The following is a 19,293-nucleotide window of genomic DNA, read 5'->3' as shown; positions in this document are numbered from 1 at the left end:
TTAAAAAAAAACAACAACTTTTTCTCACAATGAAATGAAAGCAACATTGGTTGATTTAATTGTTGAGGTAATACTGAATATTAGTTAAGGTTATCCAACAATTATTAATTATCCTTTTAATTTTTACATTATCATCATTGTTTATCATCATCATCATCAAGACAGTCGGCCATCTTGAACTCAGAGGGAATAAACACAACAAACTGCCTGGGGTTTGAGATTTTGTAAGCAGACATTTTTGATAATATTGAGGCATAAAATTGGCAAATTTTAATACATCAGTTATCCTTTATATAATTTATTTCATGATTTAATAAAGCGAGTGTCATGTGTGCAGCAGACAAGGATTGCCCTGTTGATGGGGAGCCAATGCTCTGTATCAATGAGACCAGGTCATCACAGTGACGGTATCATGTGTATCTTCTTCACAGAACCCGCCTATTCATTTACTGTCTGGTGAAAATGACCCAGAGGGTGAGACCAGAGTATATTGGGAGCTGGATGTGCTAATTGCCACTTACTTGCTAACACAATATCTAGTATCGTGCAACAAAAACTGTTCCAAACAGATTGCAACAGAGGCCCTCGGATGGCAGAATGGTTTGAAATACTTTTTTGGTATTTCATTACCCCCCCCCCCCCCTTTCAGAACACTACCCTACTTTACAGTGCTGCACTGCAGGCTGGGGTTCCCCCCCCCCCCCCCCCCCCCCTACATTTCTTAACATAGACCACAATGATAGATTACTCAATGAGATGTATGAAGGGGATTTTATTTTATTCCCCCAAAACTGTAAGTCATGTAAAATGTCATTAATTTCTGTACCAGGATACTCTTATACTCGCAATTATATTCCAGAAATCTTTCATTTTCAAACCATTCTCAGAAAATTGGATAATGTTGTTAAGTTGTTGTTAAGGGTTTTACGGCGCTTGCAACACATTTAGGTTATATCAGCGCCAGTAAAAAGGAAGAAAATGGGATAGTAAAAAGTTCTAGAATTACAATTGAAGCATACAAGAGAAAGTAAGACATAGGGGAACAAGGTTTGTTTGTTTGTTGCTTTAGGTCTCTTCCAACACAATTGAGGTTATATGAGAGACCGCTGAAACAAAAAAACAAGCAATCTAACAAAAATAGTACAAATGTAAATCAAAATCATAACCTAAAGATATCATAAGCTAAATTATAAATAACCAAGAACAAACAGGCAGAAGATTTTCAGAAAAAAAAAATATCCCTGTCAAAAATACAATCACAAACCAAAGAAGCAGGATAGGCTAGTAAAGAGAAGAAGAAACGACATCACTATCGGATCGTACACCCATGCGAACATCATAGGTATATGATTCAAGGGTGATGCTCCCATCCAACCACCCGCTAGGGGAACAAGGAACAAATAGGGATTAGATGTAGATTCCAAGAGCATATCACCAATGTACTTAGTTTGAGATCACCTATAAGTCTCATCCGGACACAAGAACAAAATCCAACAAAGAGGAATACACTCAAATGCTTACATTATACATTAAAAAATAACAAATATACTAATACATAACAGAGAGATGATTTACATGGAAAAAAAATATCATCTCCCAAAACAATAACTATGCATTTGACTGTTTCCCTCCCAGCCAGGACTCCGACCAAGGCCAGGAAAAAAACTAAGTGATCTCATTCCAAGACAAAGACAGAAAGCATGTTGGAAAACAGATATAAGGGGATAAAAGACAGTGTGTACCTCCCTGCCCGCTATGGGAGGTCAGGATCCCCACCCAGAAAGAAAATTGGATAATCTCCACTAAAAAAAATTGCATCCACTCATTCTCACTTTTTTCATGTCTTTTTTTATAAAAAAAATATTATATCACGCAAAAATTCTATTTTACAAAATTATAAACATTATATATTTTTTTTAATGACCAGATGAGATGGATCATGAGACATAATTATTCAAACCACAACATTTACAACAATGAAATACACCACACACCTCTCTTATTCCATGCTCATTCACGTCGCATACCACAATTATCATTCACTATGATCATCATTTTCTTCAAATCAATTTCATAATACATCTGCATGATCATGACAAAAATCACATAAACGTTCATTTTCTTTTTTGTCGATAATAATTCAAAAATATTTGTCAAAAACAAAACAAAACATTAAAAAAAACAAACTGCAAAATAAAAACAAAACAAAATACTTACACCCCATTTTTTCTAAATAAAAAGACACAAACAATAAAATTAATCTGCATTGTTATAGGAATATGTACACAATTTCTCAATATCTTTTATAAACTTTTTTTCTCCTCTCTTTTCTTGATTCAAGAATGATCAAATTCCACGCACCAATCCTCCAGTCAACCATACAACCATACATCGGGGCAGCGGCAAGATTATTTTATAAAGTAATCAAAACACAAAAGCAAACCATACTTATGGCAGGAAACATTATTATCAATAGGAACAATCCAATTCTAAAACAATGAAGATTTTAAAAAATGTAAGGGGTTTCACCAACACCAATAACGAATTTACAGTCAGCATAAAACAACACGTTACATTATCATGAATTACATTTATCCATATTAACATTAATCAAGATATTTCCTTTGGCAAAGATGGAACGGTGCGACCAAATCAAAATGAAAAAAAAAAATCAATTTACATGCAGGCTGAATTAACCTCTATGGTGGTAACAGTAAACCAGAATTCATTTCTTGAAGAAAAAAAATTCTTTTAAAAATGTCTCTATTGAAATTTAAAACAAAGGAGAGAGAGAATGTGAGAAAAGCGAAACAGAAACTAACGACTCTTAAAACTAAACTGTCTGCAATCAAAACAATCCACTGCATATGTACAAAATTCAATAATAGAACAACAACCATTTAACTTTTTTTTTTTGTCATTTTTTGCAAATTTTACATTTCATCAAGGAATTAAACAAATAACAAACAAAACAAAATACATAATTATCATAAATGCTAGTGCAGATGGGGCACCATCTTTGTAGCATAAAATGTGTGAATGACATCCGTCTTCCGAGAAGACGGGTGGGGGAAAGTTTTGGGGAAGGGAAGCAGAGGTGGTGCGAAACCAGCTCCACTGAATAGTTATCAGAACTGCTGGGGGGGAGGGGAGGGGTCAGAGCTTGTGGACACACTCTGGCCACAGAGTGCAGTACCTTTTGTCCAACAAATGACAATTCCCTCACAAGGATGTTCTGTTCCTTTCTTGAATAAATTCCATCACAACTTGTATCATTTGGATTAATCATTAACCCATTCACCATTAGATCATACCAAAAAAAAAACAAAACAAAAAGACATTCATGTTGTCTTTTTGCATCTTTCATCTCACATAGTGGGAAATAAATAATGTTTTCACAAATAAAAATAAAAATAAAGCATGAGTTGTGAACTAGAAATTTCAACCAAAAAAAAAACAAAAAACCGAAAGGCAGTTTCTTTCTACATGGATCTATCTACATACATATCAGCTTTATGTATACATATTATTTTTTAAAACTTTTTTTTTGGGGGGGTCTCATTTTAGCAGATTATTTTAAAAAACCCAAAAAAAAAACAAAAACAAATCCCACCTATGCTCTTCACTCTCAAAAACTGCACTTATGCTTTCTTTCTAATGTCATCATTTGGTTATCAAATAATAAAAAAGCATTTGGCAGCAAAAACCAAACATTTCAGTCTTCAAAGTTATGTCCAATAAATCCATCCAAATCTTGTCCAGTGTCACAATCCATGTCCAATTCAAAAGGTCGAATATCCACGCTTGGGCACAAGCATATCCGGAAATCGTAAATCCACCAAGAAGAAATCACTCCGTTTTCCTCGAATACTATTTTGGTGGCCGGCCCTCTGGTTTCCTCCTATCGTGCTTGCCTCCACTACCACTAACACCCCCGCTGCCTCCTTGAGCCCTATTTTCCTTTGAATTTCTGCGGCCATTGGGCAGTCGGGAATGTGGACCGCCTACACCACCGTCCATACGCGGGGCCTCTTTCGGGGGACGTTGTGACTGCGGACGAGATCCGTGGCCTTGCATGTAGTTTCCCTGTTGCTCCCGAAAAGCTGTGCCCATGTTGTGACCCCCAGTTCGTCCGTGATTGGCGGCGTAGTTGCTATGCTGTCCCTGAGGACTAGCAGCATTACCTGCAGGACTGCCATTGCCATTTGGGCCATTCACGAGGACATTACTGGTGGGGGCCGACTGGGTTGTAGATTGGCCATTGTTGGCAGCTGCAGCTGCAGCAGCCGCGTTCATTTCATTAGCAGCCGCATTCTCACGTTTGTTAGCCAGAATCTGGGCGTACGAAAGCCTTTCCTGCAAAAAAAATAAAAAAATAGACAGGTGTATAAGTATTCAAAAATTCAAGTTTGGCACAAAAATGAGCTTGCTGCATTTTCCCCGGATAAATAGGCGACTCAATAATTTGCAGACAATCTTTTCTACTATTTACAAAATAAAATTTTTTAATGTGATCTTGATCCATTTGTGAGGTGCCATTATTGCCTAGGCATTTCCAGAGAGGACAAGGTTAATCGCTTTTGTTTTTAAGGGTTTTACAGCCCTTGCAACACATTAAGATCATATCAGCGCCAGTAAAAAGGAGGAAAATGGGATAGTAAAAATTTCTAGAATTACAATCTAGAAAAAGTAAGACAAAGGGGAATTAGTTCAAATAGGGAACAGGTGTAGATTCCAAGAGCACAAGGGTAATCCAGCACACTAAGAAGGAATCACCAAGGTAGTTCAATTGAACCAACTGGGGATTGAAAAGCTTCTTCAAAGGCAAAAAATATAATTATCCATCTTAACCCCCACCCCCCAAAAAAATAGGATATAGAACCATGGTTATGAACTAGGTAAAATCTGTCTCTTCAAAGAACTGAAAACTACTTAATTTACTGTAATTACTGACATGAATTTTTACTATCTGACGCTTAGATATGTCATTACATATGGCCATGTTGTATCTAAGGCTTTTCAGTCACTAAAATGTAACCAAAACAGAAAATTAATAAATTAAAATTAATTACTTAATAAAAAATAATAATGATAATAATAATAATAATAATAATTAATAATAATAATTAATAATAAATAATAATAATAATAATAATAATAATAATAATAATAATAATATAATATAAAGAGCTTAACCCCATTTTACAGAAGCATTGTATCCATGCACGCACAGTACAGTAAATTTAATTGACAAAAGATGTCCTGTCAAGCATGAATTATTATAATGTATTTGGTGTCACAGTAAAGGTTGTTCACAATTATCTTATTAAATTTTATTTTATTAAGAACTGAATTCATCTCACTCCAGTTATATTTCGGTAGGCTTAGATAAACTTTACCTTCTAATATTAGATCGTCTTTCCTTTTATAGCCTTCCTCGAATTAATTTCTAATTAGTGAATACTTTTCGTTCTACATTCTGTCACGTAGCCATTTATTATAAAAGCTGATAGGTCTAATATTCTACACTCACTTTCTCTCCACAATCTATGCCGGACGGCCAGTCGCTCTATTCCTATATATATACTGGAAGATTTTTATCTTTTGGGACTTTGTAGATATTATATCTACACCATTAAGACGCCGGAGCTTTTAACTTTGATTGTATAATCTTCAAGGATCAAACCAAGCCCGCTGTCAAAGGACTACACAATAACCTCTTACCAATTGCCTGGAAGTGGAATTTTACGAGTCCGATCCTGTTATCAGAGGAATAGATCATCCAAGCCCATCAACTGCCTGGAAACGTAAACTTATGAACCTGACATATATCATAAGTTACGTAAAATATTCATATCTCTATTTATAACTGCCACGATCACTGTTTATCTCTTTTAATTAAATTTCATCATTATTTTTATTTCATTGTAAACAAATCGTTAATTGTTTTTCATTTATAGTAACTAGTAAATTCTGGGGCCTCATTCTACATATATCTTTATGCATAGTCGAGTAGCTCTTTACTCACTTGAGACCATGACATTTGGATGCAAGATTTTTAAGGAGTCAACGCCTACCTTATTGCTATCATGTTGTTGCTGATCCAATTGCTGTTGCAGCTGTTGTTGTTGTTGTTGTTGTTGTTGTTGTTGTTGTTGCTGCTGCTGCTGTTGTTGGTGATGTAACTGTTGTTGTGCTCCTGCAGCAGATGGCGCCGGTTGGTGAGATCTGGGTTGCTGGTGCTGCTGCTGTTGCTGATGCTGCACCATTTGGCTGTTGCCAACTCCAGCTTGTCTAGAGTCGTTCATTTTGTTGACGTAGGTTGCGGGGTTAGAGGACGTTGAAACGGAACTGTTGTTAGTCTTACCGGCATACCTGATAGGGAGAAAAGGGGTGAAAACTATTGTATTTAAAATCATTTAAGAAGTTTTACAAGTCTTGTAAAACTTTCCGGTCATAAAAGATGAAAAAAAAAAATAAAACACAGAAAGAAAAACAGCGGAGTGGGGGGGGAGAATTGTTATACTCAAAGTATCTCAGATCTGGTAATATGAGCATAAAAGGAAATTTAAGAGCGATAAATGTGACCAAAAAAAGAAAGAGGAAATAATAGTGATCTATTTGTAAGCCAAGTTTAAACCTTATATCAGGAGGCAAAAATCTACTGAACTTTTCCGCAAACACATTTGTTTCGTGTTTTTAGTAATAATAAATAAATAAACAAATAAATAAATAAATGGTAACGTTAATACTTGAAATGAATCAAGAATCAAATCTAAATAGTCTTTGATGAAATTCAATAGAAATACGCCACAGACAACATTTTAAAAATTACTCTTCGTCAGTCATTTTACCAGTGTAAAAATCAATAAAATGAAATCCAGGATAAAAAGGCTGATTTTTAAAAAGCATGACAGGATTTTAACTCACTCAATCCTGGAGAATTTTGCTACTTTTCAAAATTGGAAAAAAATTTATTAAAAATCAGCAGGTGGATTGAGAGTTTAATTCAACTACCACAAACGTGTAGAAATGAAAAACATTAACTTTGATACTACGGCTATAATTTGTCTTAGAAAATAATAAGTAATAAATAGGCATGGGGTAAGAGTAACCTGGCTAAACAACAGATATAATTGTAGCCTTCGTTAACCTCCAGCCTGACTTATATGACATCACTCATATACATGGGTGCGAGCAACTGGACCTCAAAAAGCCTGCAAGTCTACTTATGACCAGACATATAATCTGAAAAAGCCTGCAAGATTCACGGACTTAAAAATTTTTATTTTTTTTTGCAAATTTAATAATATAACTATCACTTCCGGGTCACTGTAGCATCGTGATTCAAAAGTTTCGCTTAATCATATGGACGTACCCGACCCTATTGTTGGGACCTAAACAAACAAAACAAACCAAAAAAATTTTTAAAAAAATAAAGCTATCAAATCCAAATCGCAAAAATCCGGCGACGTTTTTTTTTCGGTAATCCAATCGGCCGGCAGGCCAGCTGTAACCGGCACTCTTGCATCCATGCTCATATGTTAAACATGCATCAATGAGGTCTGAGGGAGTCAGCTGACTGTCCCCATCATCAGGGAATGCCAGAGACAGCAGATCACATAATCTTACACTGCCCTGTGACGAGATTAGCGGGAGGTTTCAAGGCTGTCCTCAACTACAATGATGAATTTAAAGACTGGCTGGAGACTTCCAGTGTGGATATGTAGCCATGCGCTGCTACTACTATTCGTATGTTAGTGCACGGCCTAGTGAGTTGTCATTAGAAGTGCTCAAGGAAACAAATGATCCCATTGGTTGAACTATTGAATACAACTCACCATTTGTTTTCTTTTGCGCATGTTGACTTGTCTTGTGACAATTTTTTTCATTAATATTAGGCTATGAGTTTATAAAGGCTACAGGAGATCCCGGAGACGAAAAATACATTAGACGGCAGTTCAAAGTTCAACGATATAATTACCTCTATTGTTTATCAAAACAGGGTTACATCTTTTTTTTGTTTGTTGCTTTAGGTCTCTAGGGTTACATCAATTAATTGCGTAGAATGCATTGTACATAATGATCTATGGATAAAATTTATGCACGTCTGCATTAAATTTTTTTTTTTTTAACGGGAAATGTTAGTAAATTCTGAAAAGATCAGTACGAAATAGTGCCAGGCAAAGCATGAATGAAAAATACAAGAAAAATAAGCGTAGACTGCTGGTCTAAGTGAGTTAATTGTTTTGGGACGATGCTTATTTATATTTTTCTTTCTGCTTTGTCCAGCTCTATTTTATACTCACCTTATCATAGTATAATCTTACACCAGTGCCTTCTCCCTGGTGTGTTACAAAATGTGAGCCACATTTGAACCCCATCCCTTAAAATAAGATTTAAATTTTGAAACAAATCATGAAGCACGACTCACCGGTTTTGACCATGAAGTACAGAATTTTGCTCAGAGTTACCAGAGGATAACTGTACTTCCTGGCGGAATTGCCTGGTAATGGCAGCTACTGGCTCTGAGATGCCTCCTCCACTGACATCGACATCTGCCTCCTCTTGAGAGGAAGATGTGGCATCGTCACCTCCTAGAGAATCAGTCTCCTCAGGAGCAGTATTAGTTGGTGGCATGCTTCGTGGGTCTACCACAACCTGAAAGATTAAAAAATATATTTTTAATTATAATGACAAATCAAATGAATTGTCTTAATAGAGTGTACCCTTAGATAAATGAATAAATGAATCATTGATAAATAATTCAATTTAAGGTGCTCCAATGGTTTCACTCGATTTTTTTAGAAGAGTACAAGCCACACAACTCTATAAAAAATGCTTTAGAATGGATGTAGATTGAATTGTCATGTCGAATTTAAGGGAAACAATATTTAAAATGTTGATTACAAAATCGGATTCCCTAAAATCACAGACCTGCCCGTCAAACAAAATATTTATATAATCTAAACTAAAAGAAAAAATTAAAATAAAGCAGAATGTTAACCCTTATTTCTATCGCAAATTATATTTGAAGTGCTTAAGAATTGATGAAATATTGGTTCAAAATATTCTTAAGCATTTCAGATAAAATTTGCGATAGAAATAAGGGTTAACAATTTGAAACAAAATTCAGGAAAAAATTTGTTTTAGTCATTTTCTCTAAGCAATTTTGTCCTCACAAAAACCTTTAAGAAAACATTATTGCTATTCTATTGCTATGTTATAGTCACTAGTTTTTGATTTGATTTTCATTATTCAACCAAGAGCAAACATTTCCGTCGATTCAAAGAAAAATTAATTTTAATCTATTCCAAAAGCAGGAACTGTGAGGTTTCCAAAAATGACATGTAGTCAAGACATTTGGTGAAAACAGAAAGTCAGACCTGCCTACTTCGTAGTGTTCAGGGCCCTAGAAATAGAAGGCACCTTGTTTTTTGTTTTTAAGGGTTTTACGGCGCTTGCAACACATTAAGGTCATATCAGCGCCAGTAAAAAGGAAGAAAATGGGATAGTAAAAAGTTCTAGAATTACAATAAAGCACCCAAGAAAAGGGAAGACAAAGGGAATTGGTTCAAATAAGAAACAGGTGTAGATTCCAAAAGCACTCTATCAAAGTACTTAGTTTGAGATCACTAAAAGTCTCATCCAGACACAAGCACAGGTCCCTGCTAAGAGGAACACACTCGAATGTTTTACAAATCATATATAATATAAAGAAAGCATAATACAGTGCATAACAGAGAGATGAATTGCAAGGAAAAAAATATCATCTCCCAAAACAATAACTATGCATTCGACTGTTTCCCTCCCAGCCAGGACTCCGACCAGGGCCAGGAAAAAACCAAGTAATCTCATTCCAAGACAAAGACAAAGCAAATTGCAAAACAGATATAGGGGGATAGAAGACACAGTAAGTGCCACCCTGCCCACTATGGGAGGCCAGGAACCCCTACCAAAGAAGGCACCTTAATTAACTTGATACCATACAAACCTGCTATAAATGGATTAAAGTAACGCTTCAAATTCCTTAGTCTATATGCTCTGGTGGCAACAAGACTAAAAAAATGAATTTGATTTAACTAAAAATAAAATTTTAAAAAATAACTATGCCCTTTCGCCACAAGATCATGCGATATCGTTGCCTAGCATTCCATGAAGGAATATAGATAATTCAATAAAAAAAAGTCTGATGTCAACAGGAATCACTCTTGTTGTCAAAGTGATAATTGGGGGTTAATAACCTTGCCCAATAAAAAATAAAGGTAAAGTGCCTGGAGCAGGGCTCGAACCCAGGACCTTCCAAGTCACAGTGCAATGCCTTAACCACTCGGCTACTTCAGATTAAAGCCAAAAATTTGTAAAACTACAATTTTTTCTTATTAGTCCGTTGGTCTGGAAAATAATAAACAACAACATACCTGCGCCGCCCCTCCTCCTATAACGGAGGGCATATGAGTAGCAGCAGTTGGGTTGATGCCCGATATGGGAATGGGGCTAGGAGTGGAAGAAGACGAATTGCCACGGGTGGCGGACGGTGGAGGGGCTGAGTTCATGGACGGCACGCGAGCGACACCTTTCACTACATCTGAGTGCATGGTTCTGTTGTTCTCTTGAGATGTCTCAGATGATGAAGGGGTACTCTGTTCAAAACAAAAACAAAAACAAAAAATTGATTTAATTCTCCCCTTACTAAATGTAAAACGGAAGATAAAAGATTACCATTAATGGTGGAATGTCGCATTATTTCAATACATATCAGGAATACAAGAAAAAAAAAAGAGAGAGAGAGAAAGAAAGAGAAAGAGAGAGATTGAGAGAGACAGATAAAGAGAGATGATATTGAGAGAAAGAGAAAGAGAGAGAGATGGACAACAAAAAATAAATAGATAAATAAATAAATTGCGAAGCCCTGTAAAATAGGAAGTGAAGCAATTAATATTTGTAATATAATAATAGGGAAGAAAATTTGACATCACACCTACTTTTTTCAAGGTCCAAAATCCTTGGAAGTGTGTATGTAACCAGTCCTTCAGAGGAGGACTAATAATGAATAGTTTACATATTGAATCATAAGGTGACACATACATATCTATTTTAGTAGCAGGATGTTTAGGCAGATTCAAAGGATTACGGGACGTAAAAGAGTGGTGATGGGTGATCTTTATTCACGACTGGCATATATTTAGACTAGAAAATAAAGATGACATCACTATGAAACCAGAAGATTAAATTACACAAGGTATGTATCCAGTCTTCTAGAAGAATGATTTTACACTTCCAATGAGAGTGGAACCGGATTTTGACATCACACTTTTGTTCCCTATTAGTATTATCAAGATTCTATGGAATAAAGAAAAGAAAAGTAAAAAAAAAAAAACAAAAAAAAAAATACTAAAAAAAAACCCAACATACTCAATCACGGAGCAAACTATGATAATGGTAACAAAGAACCATCCCAATACTTACAGATGCAGCACCAGGCAGGGGAGGGAAGGAGTTTGCCTCCATGGTGAAGTTGTCCGGTATAGGCGGGACTTGGGAGCTGAAGTTACTTCTATTAGTGGGCTGACGCTCACCCCTCTGTTGGAGTAGAGAAAATGGGAGAAGATGAAGGGGAGGCCTGTGTACTGGTTGAGACCAGCAAGTCACATAATATAAATGGATTATTAAATAATTGTTAAGAAAATGAAGAAAGGTCGACTTTATATATATATAGCTATAGGAACGGTGAGGAAGTTGGAGGTAATGCGAGTATAATGGGAGTTCGGCAGTTTTATTGAAGAACACAGTATTTGCTATTTGGTTGACATTGCTGATAGCGTGTTTTTTAAAAACAACACCGAAATGGTGGTAATATCAATGTGGTTTTCATAACAATTCGGATGTAAGGATTGTGGTAGTGGCGGTGAAGATAAGGCCCATGGGAGTTTCTATAAGGTGAAATGGACAATTTCTTTTCTTGAATGGCACCCGTAGATCGCAAAGTACTTTCCACCATGTTTAACTAACCCAGCTTCCACAAGCTTGCTGATCAGATAAAAATCTTGGATTTCACCCAGGATCAAACTCGGTCCCTTTGAGGGTGAAGCAAGTGCTAAGGTAAAGCACAATTTAAATCTAGGCTGAGCGTAGTGATGTGAGGAAAGCCAGCAAAAGATTAAAGACCAATTACCCTTCATCAGACCTGCCTGGGACTACAAAACATCCATAGAAATACGAATTTTTGGCTCCAGCTACACAACGGCATTCTCCTCTTTGAATCTTGTTTAAAAAAGTAAATGTTGGTTCCTTAGAACCTATATTCAGGGCTTAGGAACATTTTTGGATCATGCTGAGGGCAAATTATTTATTTCTAATGCTATTTAAAGTGGATTTTTCCCTTGGAAACGACGAATTTTTGAGATTCTTCTTCGCCTTAATAAAGTTATGAATGGAACTGTGTGCATATAAATAGTCCACAATATCCCAGAAGTGTAATTATTATATATGTGTAGCATGTATGATTTCCCCTCCTGTCAATGTGCGCCTAGAGCTGGGCAACACTGGATTGACGCTACATAAATATATCATATTATTAGTATTTTATTAAGTATACAGCTCTGCCTTTGAAAAAAAAAAAACCAAACCAATCTGATGTGTTTAACAACAGACATGCCAAATTGAAAACTTCAAATTTAGTAATTTTTATGTCAATTTTTAGTAATTTGACAAGGAAATTCGAAATTTCTGAAATTGTGTACGAACAACCACAATATTATTATTATCATCATTATTATAGTAGTAATAGTAGGAGTAGTAGTATACTAGTAGTAGTAGTTGTTCTTCTTATCATTATTATTATTATTATTATTATTATTAAGTATTACTAAGAATTAAAAATTCATAATTTTCCATAAAATTTAGTATTTGGCCATGAAATTTGTCTAAAAGTCGTAAAATTACGAAAAATTCATAAGATTTAACATGTATGTAACAATGCAAAGCATGTTTTTGTTCCAAAACATCTTATAAAAAAAACATGATTCATATTTTCATTTCCAGAAGCAGGATTAAACGGCTATTTTCCCCAAATACAGTATATATGATAACTTTGAGGACGGATTACATTACAGTAGAGAGCACATCTATCCTGCTATTTAAAATGCATCATTCCTCATTCCATGAATTATAAATAAACAAATAGCAATCAAGGTACATACAGGGTTCCTCAAGTTAGTCTCCTCTCTTCTCTTCTTGTTTCTTCTGTCAAAGATTGGAGGAAAAAAAAAAGAAATACTTCATAACAATAAATACAGCTGAACAAATAATAATAATAATAATAATAATAATAATAATAATAATAACAACAACAACAATATGAGCAGCTGCATGCTGTTGAAAGAGAAAATTTGGGGCTGAACAAGGAACACAGCCATTATCAGGACAGAATAGAGGTAGAGGACATATATCTTATTCTCCACCCAACACACAGTGCATAGGTTACAGGTCAAATGAGGTATTTCCCCAAAATGGAAACATCTTCATTCTGATTGCACCATGACAATGCCACTTTGGAAATGACCATTACAATGGTAGAATAAAAAACTAAATCAGGATTCTGAAATATTTTTAAAAATTATTATCACTTGTGTTATGATGTCGTAGAAAAATTCTGGAGTTTGCCGAGTCCTGAAAACCTTGATGAGAGTTTATAAGGTTGTCAGTTCAATGATATTACAGGTCGGCCACCCACGGCATAAAATTAAAAAATATATATATTTTGGGTTGAAATCCGAATTTTGAGGAGTAAAATAATCTGTATATTTTGGGTTGAAATCCGAATTTTGAGGAGTAAAATAATCTGTATATTTTGGGTTGAAATCCGAATTTGAGGAGAAAATGTGTATTTTGGTGAATCAATTGAGGGAAAAATTGTGTATATTTTGGGTTGAAATCCGAATTTGAGGAGTAAAATAATCTGTATATTTTGGATTGAAATCCGAATTTGAGGAGTAAAATAATCTGTATATTTTGGGTTGAAATCCGAATTTTGAGGAGTAAAATAATCTGTATATTTTGGGTTGAAATCCGAATTTTGAGGAGTAAAAAAATGTGTATATTTTGGGTTGAAATCCGAATTTGAGGAGTTAAAAAATTGTGTATATTTTGGGTTGAAATCCGAATTTGAGGAGTAAAAAAATCTGTATATTTTGGGTTGAAATCCGAATTTGAGGAGTAAAAAAATCTGTTTATTTTGGGTTGAAATCCGAATTTGAAGAGTAAAAAAATATGTATATTCTGAGGGTAAAATCTGAATTTGAGGCGGAAAAAAATCTATACATCATGGGGTAAAATCTGAATTTGAGAAGGAAAAAAATCTATATATCATGGGGTAAAATCTGAATTTGAGAAGGAAAAATCCAGGAGCGTTACAAATAAAGAGAGAGGAGATAGAGAGAAAGAGAAAGAGAGAGATAGAGAGAGAGAGAGAGAGAGAGAGAGAGAGAGAGAGAGAGAGAGAGAGAGAGAGAGAGAGAGAGAGAGAGAGAGAGAGTGAGATAGTGAGATAGTGAGAGAGAGAGAGAGATCCAACTTACCTAGGGTCGGGTCTCCCACCAAAAGGGGAATGTTGATGGTGGTGGTGTGGGTGGGTGGAGGGTGGTAGCATCTGGTGGGGATGATGTTGTGGTGGTTGTTGGTGATGCTGTGACTGCATCATCCCACTGTGGTGCTGGTGACCCTGGTGATGGGGTGGGTGGTGGTGGGGGTGAGTGTGTTGCTGGTGGTGGTGGTGGGGTTGGTGTTGTTGGTGGTGGTGGTGGTGGTGCTGTGGGTGGGACGGGGCATGCATTGGAGGTTGTTGTTGTTGTTGTTGCTGTTGGTGAGGGTGGTGATGCGGTTGCTGGTGGTGTTGTTGGTGTTGGTGGTGGTGGGGAGGAGGGGGTTGGTGAGGCTGATGGGCTGGAGGGGGAGGGGCCTGGTGCTGGGAAGGAAGATGAGGGGGCTGACTGGACATAGACTGTTGTTGGGATTGACTGTGATGATGATGTTGTGGTTGTTGGTGGTGTTGACTCTGATGCTGCTGCTGCTGCTGTTGTTGTTGTTGATGCTGTTGCTGATGGTGATGGATAGGAGGTGGTGGTTGATGATGAGGATGATGCTGATGAGGTTGGTGAGACTGGTGGTGGGGGGGATGGTGGTGACTCAAAACAGACTGATTGGTTGTCTGTGGATTGTTAGTACTACTAGCTCCACCACTGGTGCCACTGCCACCCAAGTTTGGCATTAAGGGTTGAGGGTGGAGGGGGTGGTGGGCTTGCTGCTGGTGATGATGGTTATGTTGGTGATGATGTTGCTGCTGCTGTTGCTGCTGCAGCAGTTGATTGTGGACAGGCACGGACACCGGGGTAGGAGGCACTGAGACACTAGCAGCAACGGCGGTGTTGTGCGTGTCCAGAACCGGGTTGACGATAGCCGAAGAGGAGGCGGGGCCTACAGTGACGGTATGGGGTTGAGAAATTATGGCAGAGACGAGGTGCTGCTGCTGCTGCTGCTGACCAGAAGTCTGGTGGCCACCACCGATTGTCACTGTGACGTCATCGCGAATGTTCGCAGAACGTCGAGGAATGGTGGACAAAATGCTGTTCGCACTATTCTCCCGGGGGCTGTTACGAGAATTGGGAAGAATTGCTGACCCGATCTGGGAGGAACCACGGTCATGACTTCGATCCAGCACCGAGCCACTTTTGTCCAGATTGGTTTGACGATTGTTTGGCCGCTGGGGTCTGCAAAAGAAAGGTAAATTAGCTTTATGTAATTTATCACTTCACCTGAAAGTCATAAACAACAAACCCTGAGAAACTGAAGTGACCTTTCAAGCCCCTACCAAACAAAATTACGTGACAGTTACAAAATGACTAAACATAAAGAAGATGTTAATAGTGATTGTGGCAGCTTTGGTGCCGATGCCTGTGGTGGGGATGGTAGTGAAGTTATTGGGAGTGTTGGTAGTGGTGATGACAGTTGAACTAGTAGCAGAGCTGCCAATCTTCATAGAATAAAAAGGGTATTCTATGACCCTAAGAATTTTATTTTGTCCGCAGCGGTGGGAAAAACTGCGGGGATGTGCAATACAAAATTTTTACGGCTAGCATCAAACCCAAATTGAAATAAAATCTGATATTCATCATTCAAACACTTATTGGCAGCAATCTCCAGTGATTACAGAATTATCTGGTTTATGGAGGAACCAACTTAGGTTAGCATTTTGAATCAGGATAAGACTCAGAGATTGAAATGTCTAGGGAACTTAGGAGGTACTTAGAAAAATAGACACATTTTTAAAATTTTGGCCTCTTCATTCTTATATCAATCAATTAAAATTACCTTCATCTTGTCAAAAAGGCTCGAACCTGGGACTGCATATCATAGCAGTAGTAGTTGTAGTAGTACAAGTAGTAGTAGTAATAGTACTTGTAGTAGTAGTAGTACTTGTAGTAGTAGTAGCAGGAGTAGTAATAGTAGTATTAGAAGAGGTAATAGTAGTAGTAGTAGTAGTAGAGGTAATAGTAAAGTAGTATTGGTGGTGGTGGTGGTAGTAGTAATGATGAGGATGTGGTAATGGTAATGTTTTAGTAGTTTCTTACAAAAATAACTTTTTTTCACAAATTCTCCTCTAAAATTTCCATTTAATAAGCTGGAGGATAAGTTTCTGAGTTTAGCCACTTTTTACTGAAATCTGTGTTATCTTTGCAAGAAATAAGATCCCAAAAAAGATATGTTTAAACCAATTAATTCTGTACAAGATGCTGGTCAAAATTATAAATCTGTTCAACTCTAAACACAAAATAAATAAGTTAATCAAAATCAGTTACAACTGTACAAATTACAATTTGATAACAAAACTCATACCTCGAAAACCGTTGTTGAGTATTCATCAGATGGGGTCGAGGCAGCTGAGTTCTTATATGCTGTGGCTGAAGGCCACTCCCTTGTAGCATCTGTTCCCATACAGGCAAAAATACAGGAGCGGTAAAAGAATTATTTGTCTTAATTTAAACCAAAAAAAAAAAGAAGCAATTCCACATGTCATGTCACAAAAATTCCTTAGACAACAAACCCTCCCTCGATTCTCTAGATTTTAATAAATTATCCTATGCCAGATTTTCAAGAAATGGAGAACTACATGTAGAACCAAAATTAATATATACACAGATTAGAGAAAAAGGCTTTGTTGATTTAAGATCGATACAATTATTAAACTGTTTACAGGGTCCCCACCAAATCTTTGAAATTTTTTTCAAGACCCCATCGCGCGGCAGAAAATTATTCCGCCATGCGTCAAGAAGTTTAAGGACAAGCCGTAAAAAGGTTACTGCCAGTCCAATGATTTAAAAACCTATAAAAAAAGCACCAAAAATTTCAGAGAGGGGATTAAAACAGCTTCTAATAAATACCAAAATTTCTCACCTGATTTAACTCAAAAAAAAATAAAAATAATAATAATAATCTGTCATTGCTTCCACAAAAAGTAGCTAGCATTCAGTATTTGATCAAGATTTACAACTGTCAAATTCATCAAAACCAATACAAGGTTATAGTATAACAATCTACTACAACAAAAAGTCTTGATGGACTACTTGTCATCCAATCAGGACACAGGGACTTCTTAAACTAAAGACAATTTCCCCATATGCCTTGTACCCTTGGTGCTTTGTCCTATATTCCGTTTTACTTCAATCTACTTTAGAACAATCACATCACTCGTTAAAGAAACCCAAAACACTTTACATTTTCTATTAACTTGGGACAAACAAAATTTGAAGAAGAAAAACAAAAAATGTCCCCAAACTTACATCCTTTGTCACGTCTTACAAAAATTCTAAATTTTAAAATTGAGCTTTTGTATAGCGCAATATCAACTAAACATGCTCAAAACGCTTTAGAAGGGGTACCTGGCGAACGGCAACATTACAATTGGCGATATTACAATTGTTTTCGGACAGAGACACTGCTGTGTACTCATTTTACACCTGGTAAGGTCAGAGAGTGTGAGTAAAGAGCCTTCTCAAAGGATTCAACTATGTGCCGAGCGAGGCTCGAACCCAGGACCTTCCGACCCGAAAGCGACTGTCATACCACTAGACCACATAGCTGCATTATTCCATATCAATTTATGAACTTTTTTTTTTCTTCTACTCATGACAAATGGTCATTAAAAGAGGGAAAAGAAATGGGAAAACGTGGAAAATAAAAGCAGTGCTTATCTATCATATGGGTATATGAGGAGGTGACTTAAAGTCGCTGTTGTAAAATTCAACACAAAAACACAGGTTTTTAACTTTTTTGAAAAACTATAAAACGAAATGATTTTTTTATCAATTTCTCTCTGACTGGTACCAAAAGCAAAAATGATTTTTGAAAAACCTAAACTACATCATTCCGTAACATCAAATTAAATCCGTAAATTCTTCAAATTAAATAATGTCTATTCGTGTTGAATGTTACAAGGACCTTTATCACACCCTCAAAAATAAAATTATACATATTTAACAAATAATAATTATGCATAAATCATAAAAGCCAAAAAAAAAACAAAACATTAAAATCAATTTATTACAAAAAAAAAAAAAAAAAGAAAAAGCTATAACTTTTAACACAACCAAGGTAGGCAGGGCTCTCAGGTATCACAACTGATTATAACAAACCAACATGCACATATTGGCAGGTCTGCTAACCAAACACAATTATGGGCTTGATTAAACATTGTTGCAATGGACAATGTTTTTTACCCTGGCTTCAGAGTATTTCAAGTACAACAACAAACCCATAATAATTTGGCTTATCAAACCTGCAAACAAGTACACATCGTAACAAACCAAATCTCCAGATTATTCAGCAGGAGTACATTTTAGTTTTGGAAATTAGATGCCTTTTTCGTAAATTTCAAAAAAAAAAAAAGATACAAGGGAGAAAAAAATACATCTAAAGTTTTATTTTCCAAAATCGAGGAAGCTAAGCATTTAAATGAAAGTATCAACCCCTTAACGAATAAAGTTTGATTGGACCAAATACTACCATTTTCACCAAAAAAAAATTGGCAGTGATGAAACTGGTTGGAGTAGCATCGTTTATCCTGGTCTCTTGGTCAAAATCAGTAATATATATATATATACTGACAGGGTAGAACCAAATCGAAACAGGTCTGACTGAAGAAGGTTAAGCTGTGTCTTGACAGCTTGTACTATACTTATTGAAAAATAAAATTGAGAAAAGCAAAACAACAAAACTATTAATTTTTCCACTACAAAG

At 36.2% G+C, this 19,293-nt stretch overlaps 1 protein-coding gene across 7 annotated transcripts in view; it reads right to left on the bottom strand.

Annotated features, from left to right (window-relative positions):
- Window positions 1–2,117: 2,117 nt before the first annotated feature.
- Window positions 2,118–19,293, bottom strand: part of LOC144958503 (uncharacterized) — a 55,457-nt gene continuing 38,281 nt past the window's right edge. For all 7 annotated transcript variants that reach the window (XM_078890516.1, XM_078890517.1, XM_078890520.1 and 4 more), the window contains 8 exons: window positions 16,894–16,982; window positions 14,580–15,767; window positions 13,203–13,245; window positions 11,470–11,583; window positions 10,422–10,643; window positions 8,435–8,661; window positions 6,078–6,375; window positions 2,118–4,356 (listed from right to left, as the gene is read on the bottom strand). In XM_078890516.1, coding sequence (XP_078746642.1) covers window positions 3,871–4,356; window positions 6,078–6,375; window positions 8,435–8,661; window positions 10,422–10,643; window positions 11,470–11,583; window positions 13,203–13,245; window positions 14,580–15,767; window positions 16,894–16,982 — 2,667 coding nt within the window. In that variant the 3' untranslated portion in view covers window positions 2,118–3,870. The remainder of the gene's footprint in view (window positions 4,357–6,077; window positions 6,376–8,434; window positions 8,662–10,421; window positions 10,644–11,469; window positions 11,584–13,202; window positions 13,246–14,579; window positions 15,768–16,893; window positions 16,983–19,293) is intronic.

The sequence above is a fragment of the Berghia stephanieae genome, chromosome 13 (genome assembly GCF_034508935.2).
Source record: "Berghia stephanieae isolate SIO BIC M18660-M18661 chromosome 13, UCSD_Bste_1.3, whole genome shotgun sequence".
Classification (NCBI taxonomy): Eukaryota; Metazoa; Mollusca; class Gastropoda; order Nudibranchia; family Aeolidiidae; genus Berghia; species Berghia stephanieae.
This window is presented reverse-complemented; position numbering and strand designations above follow the sequence as displayed.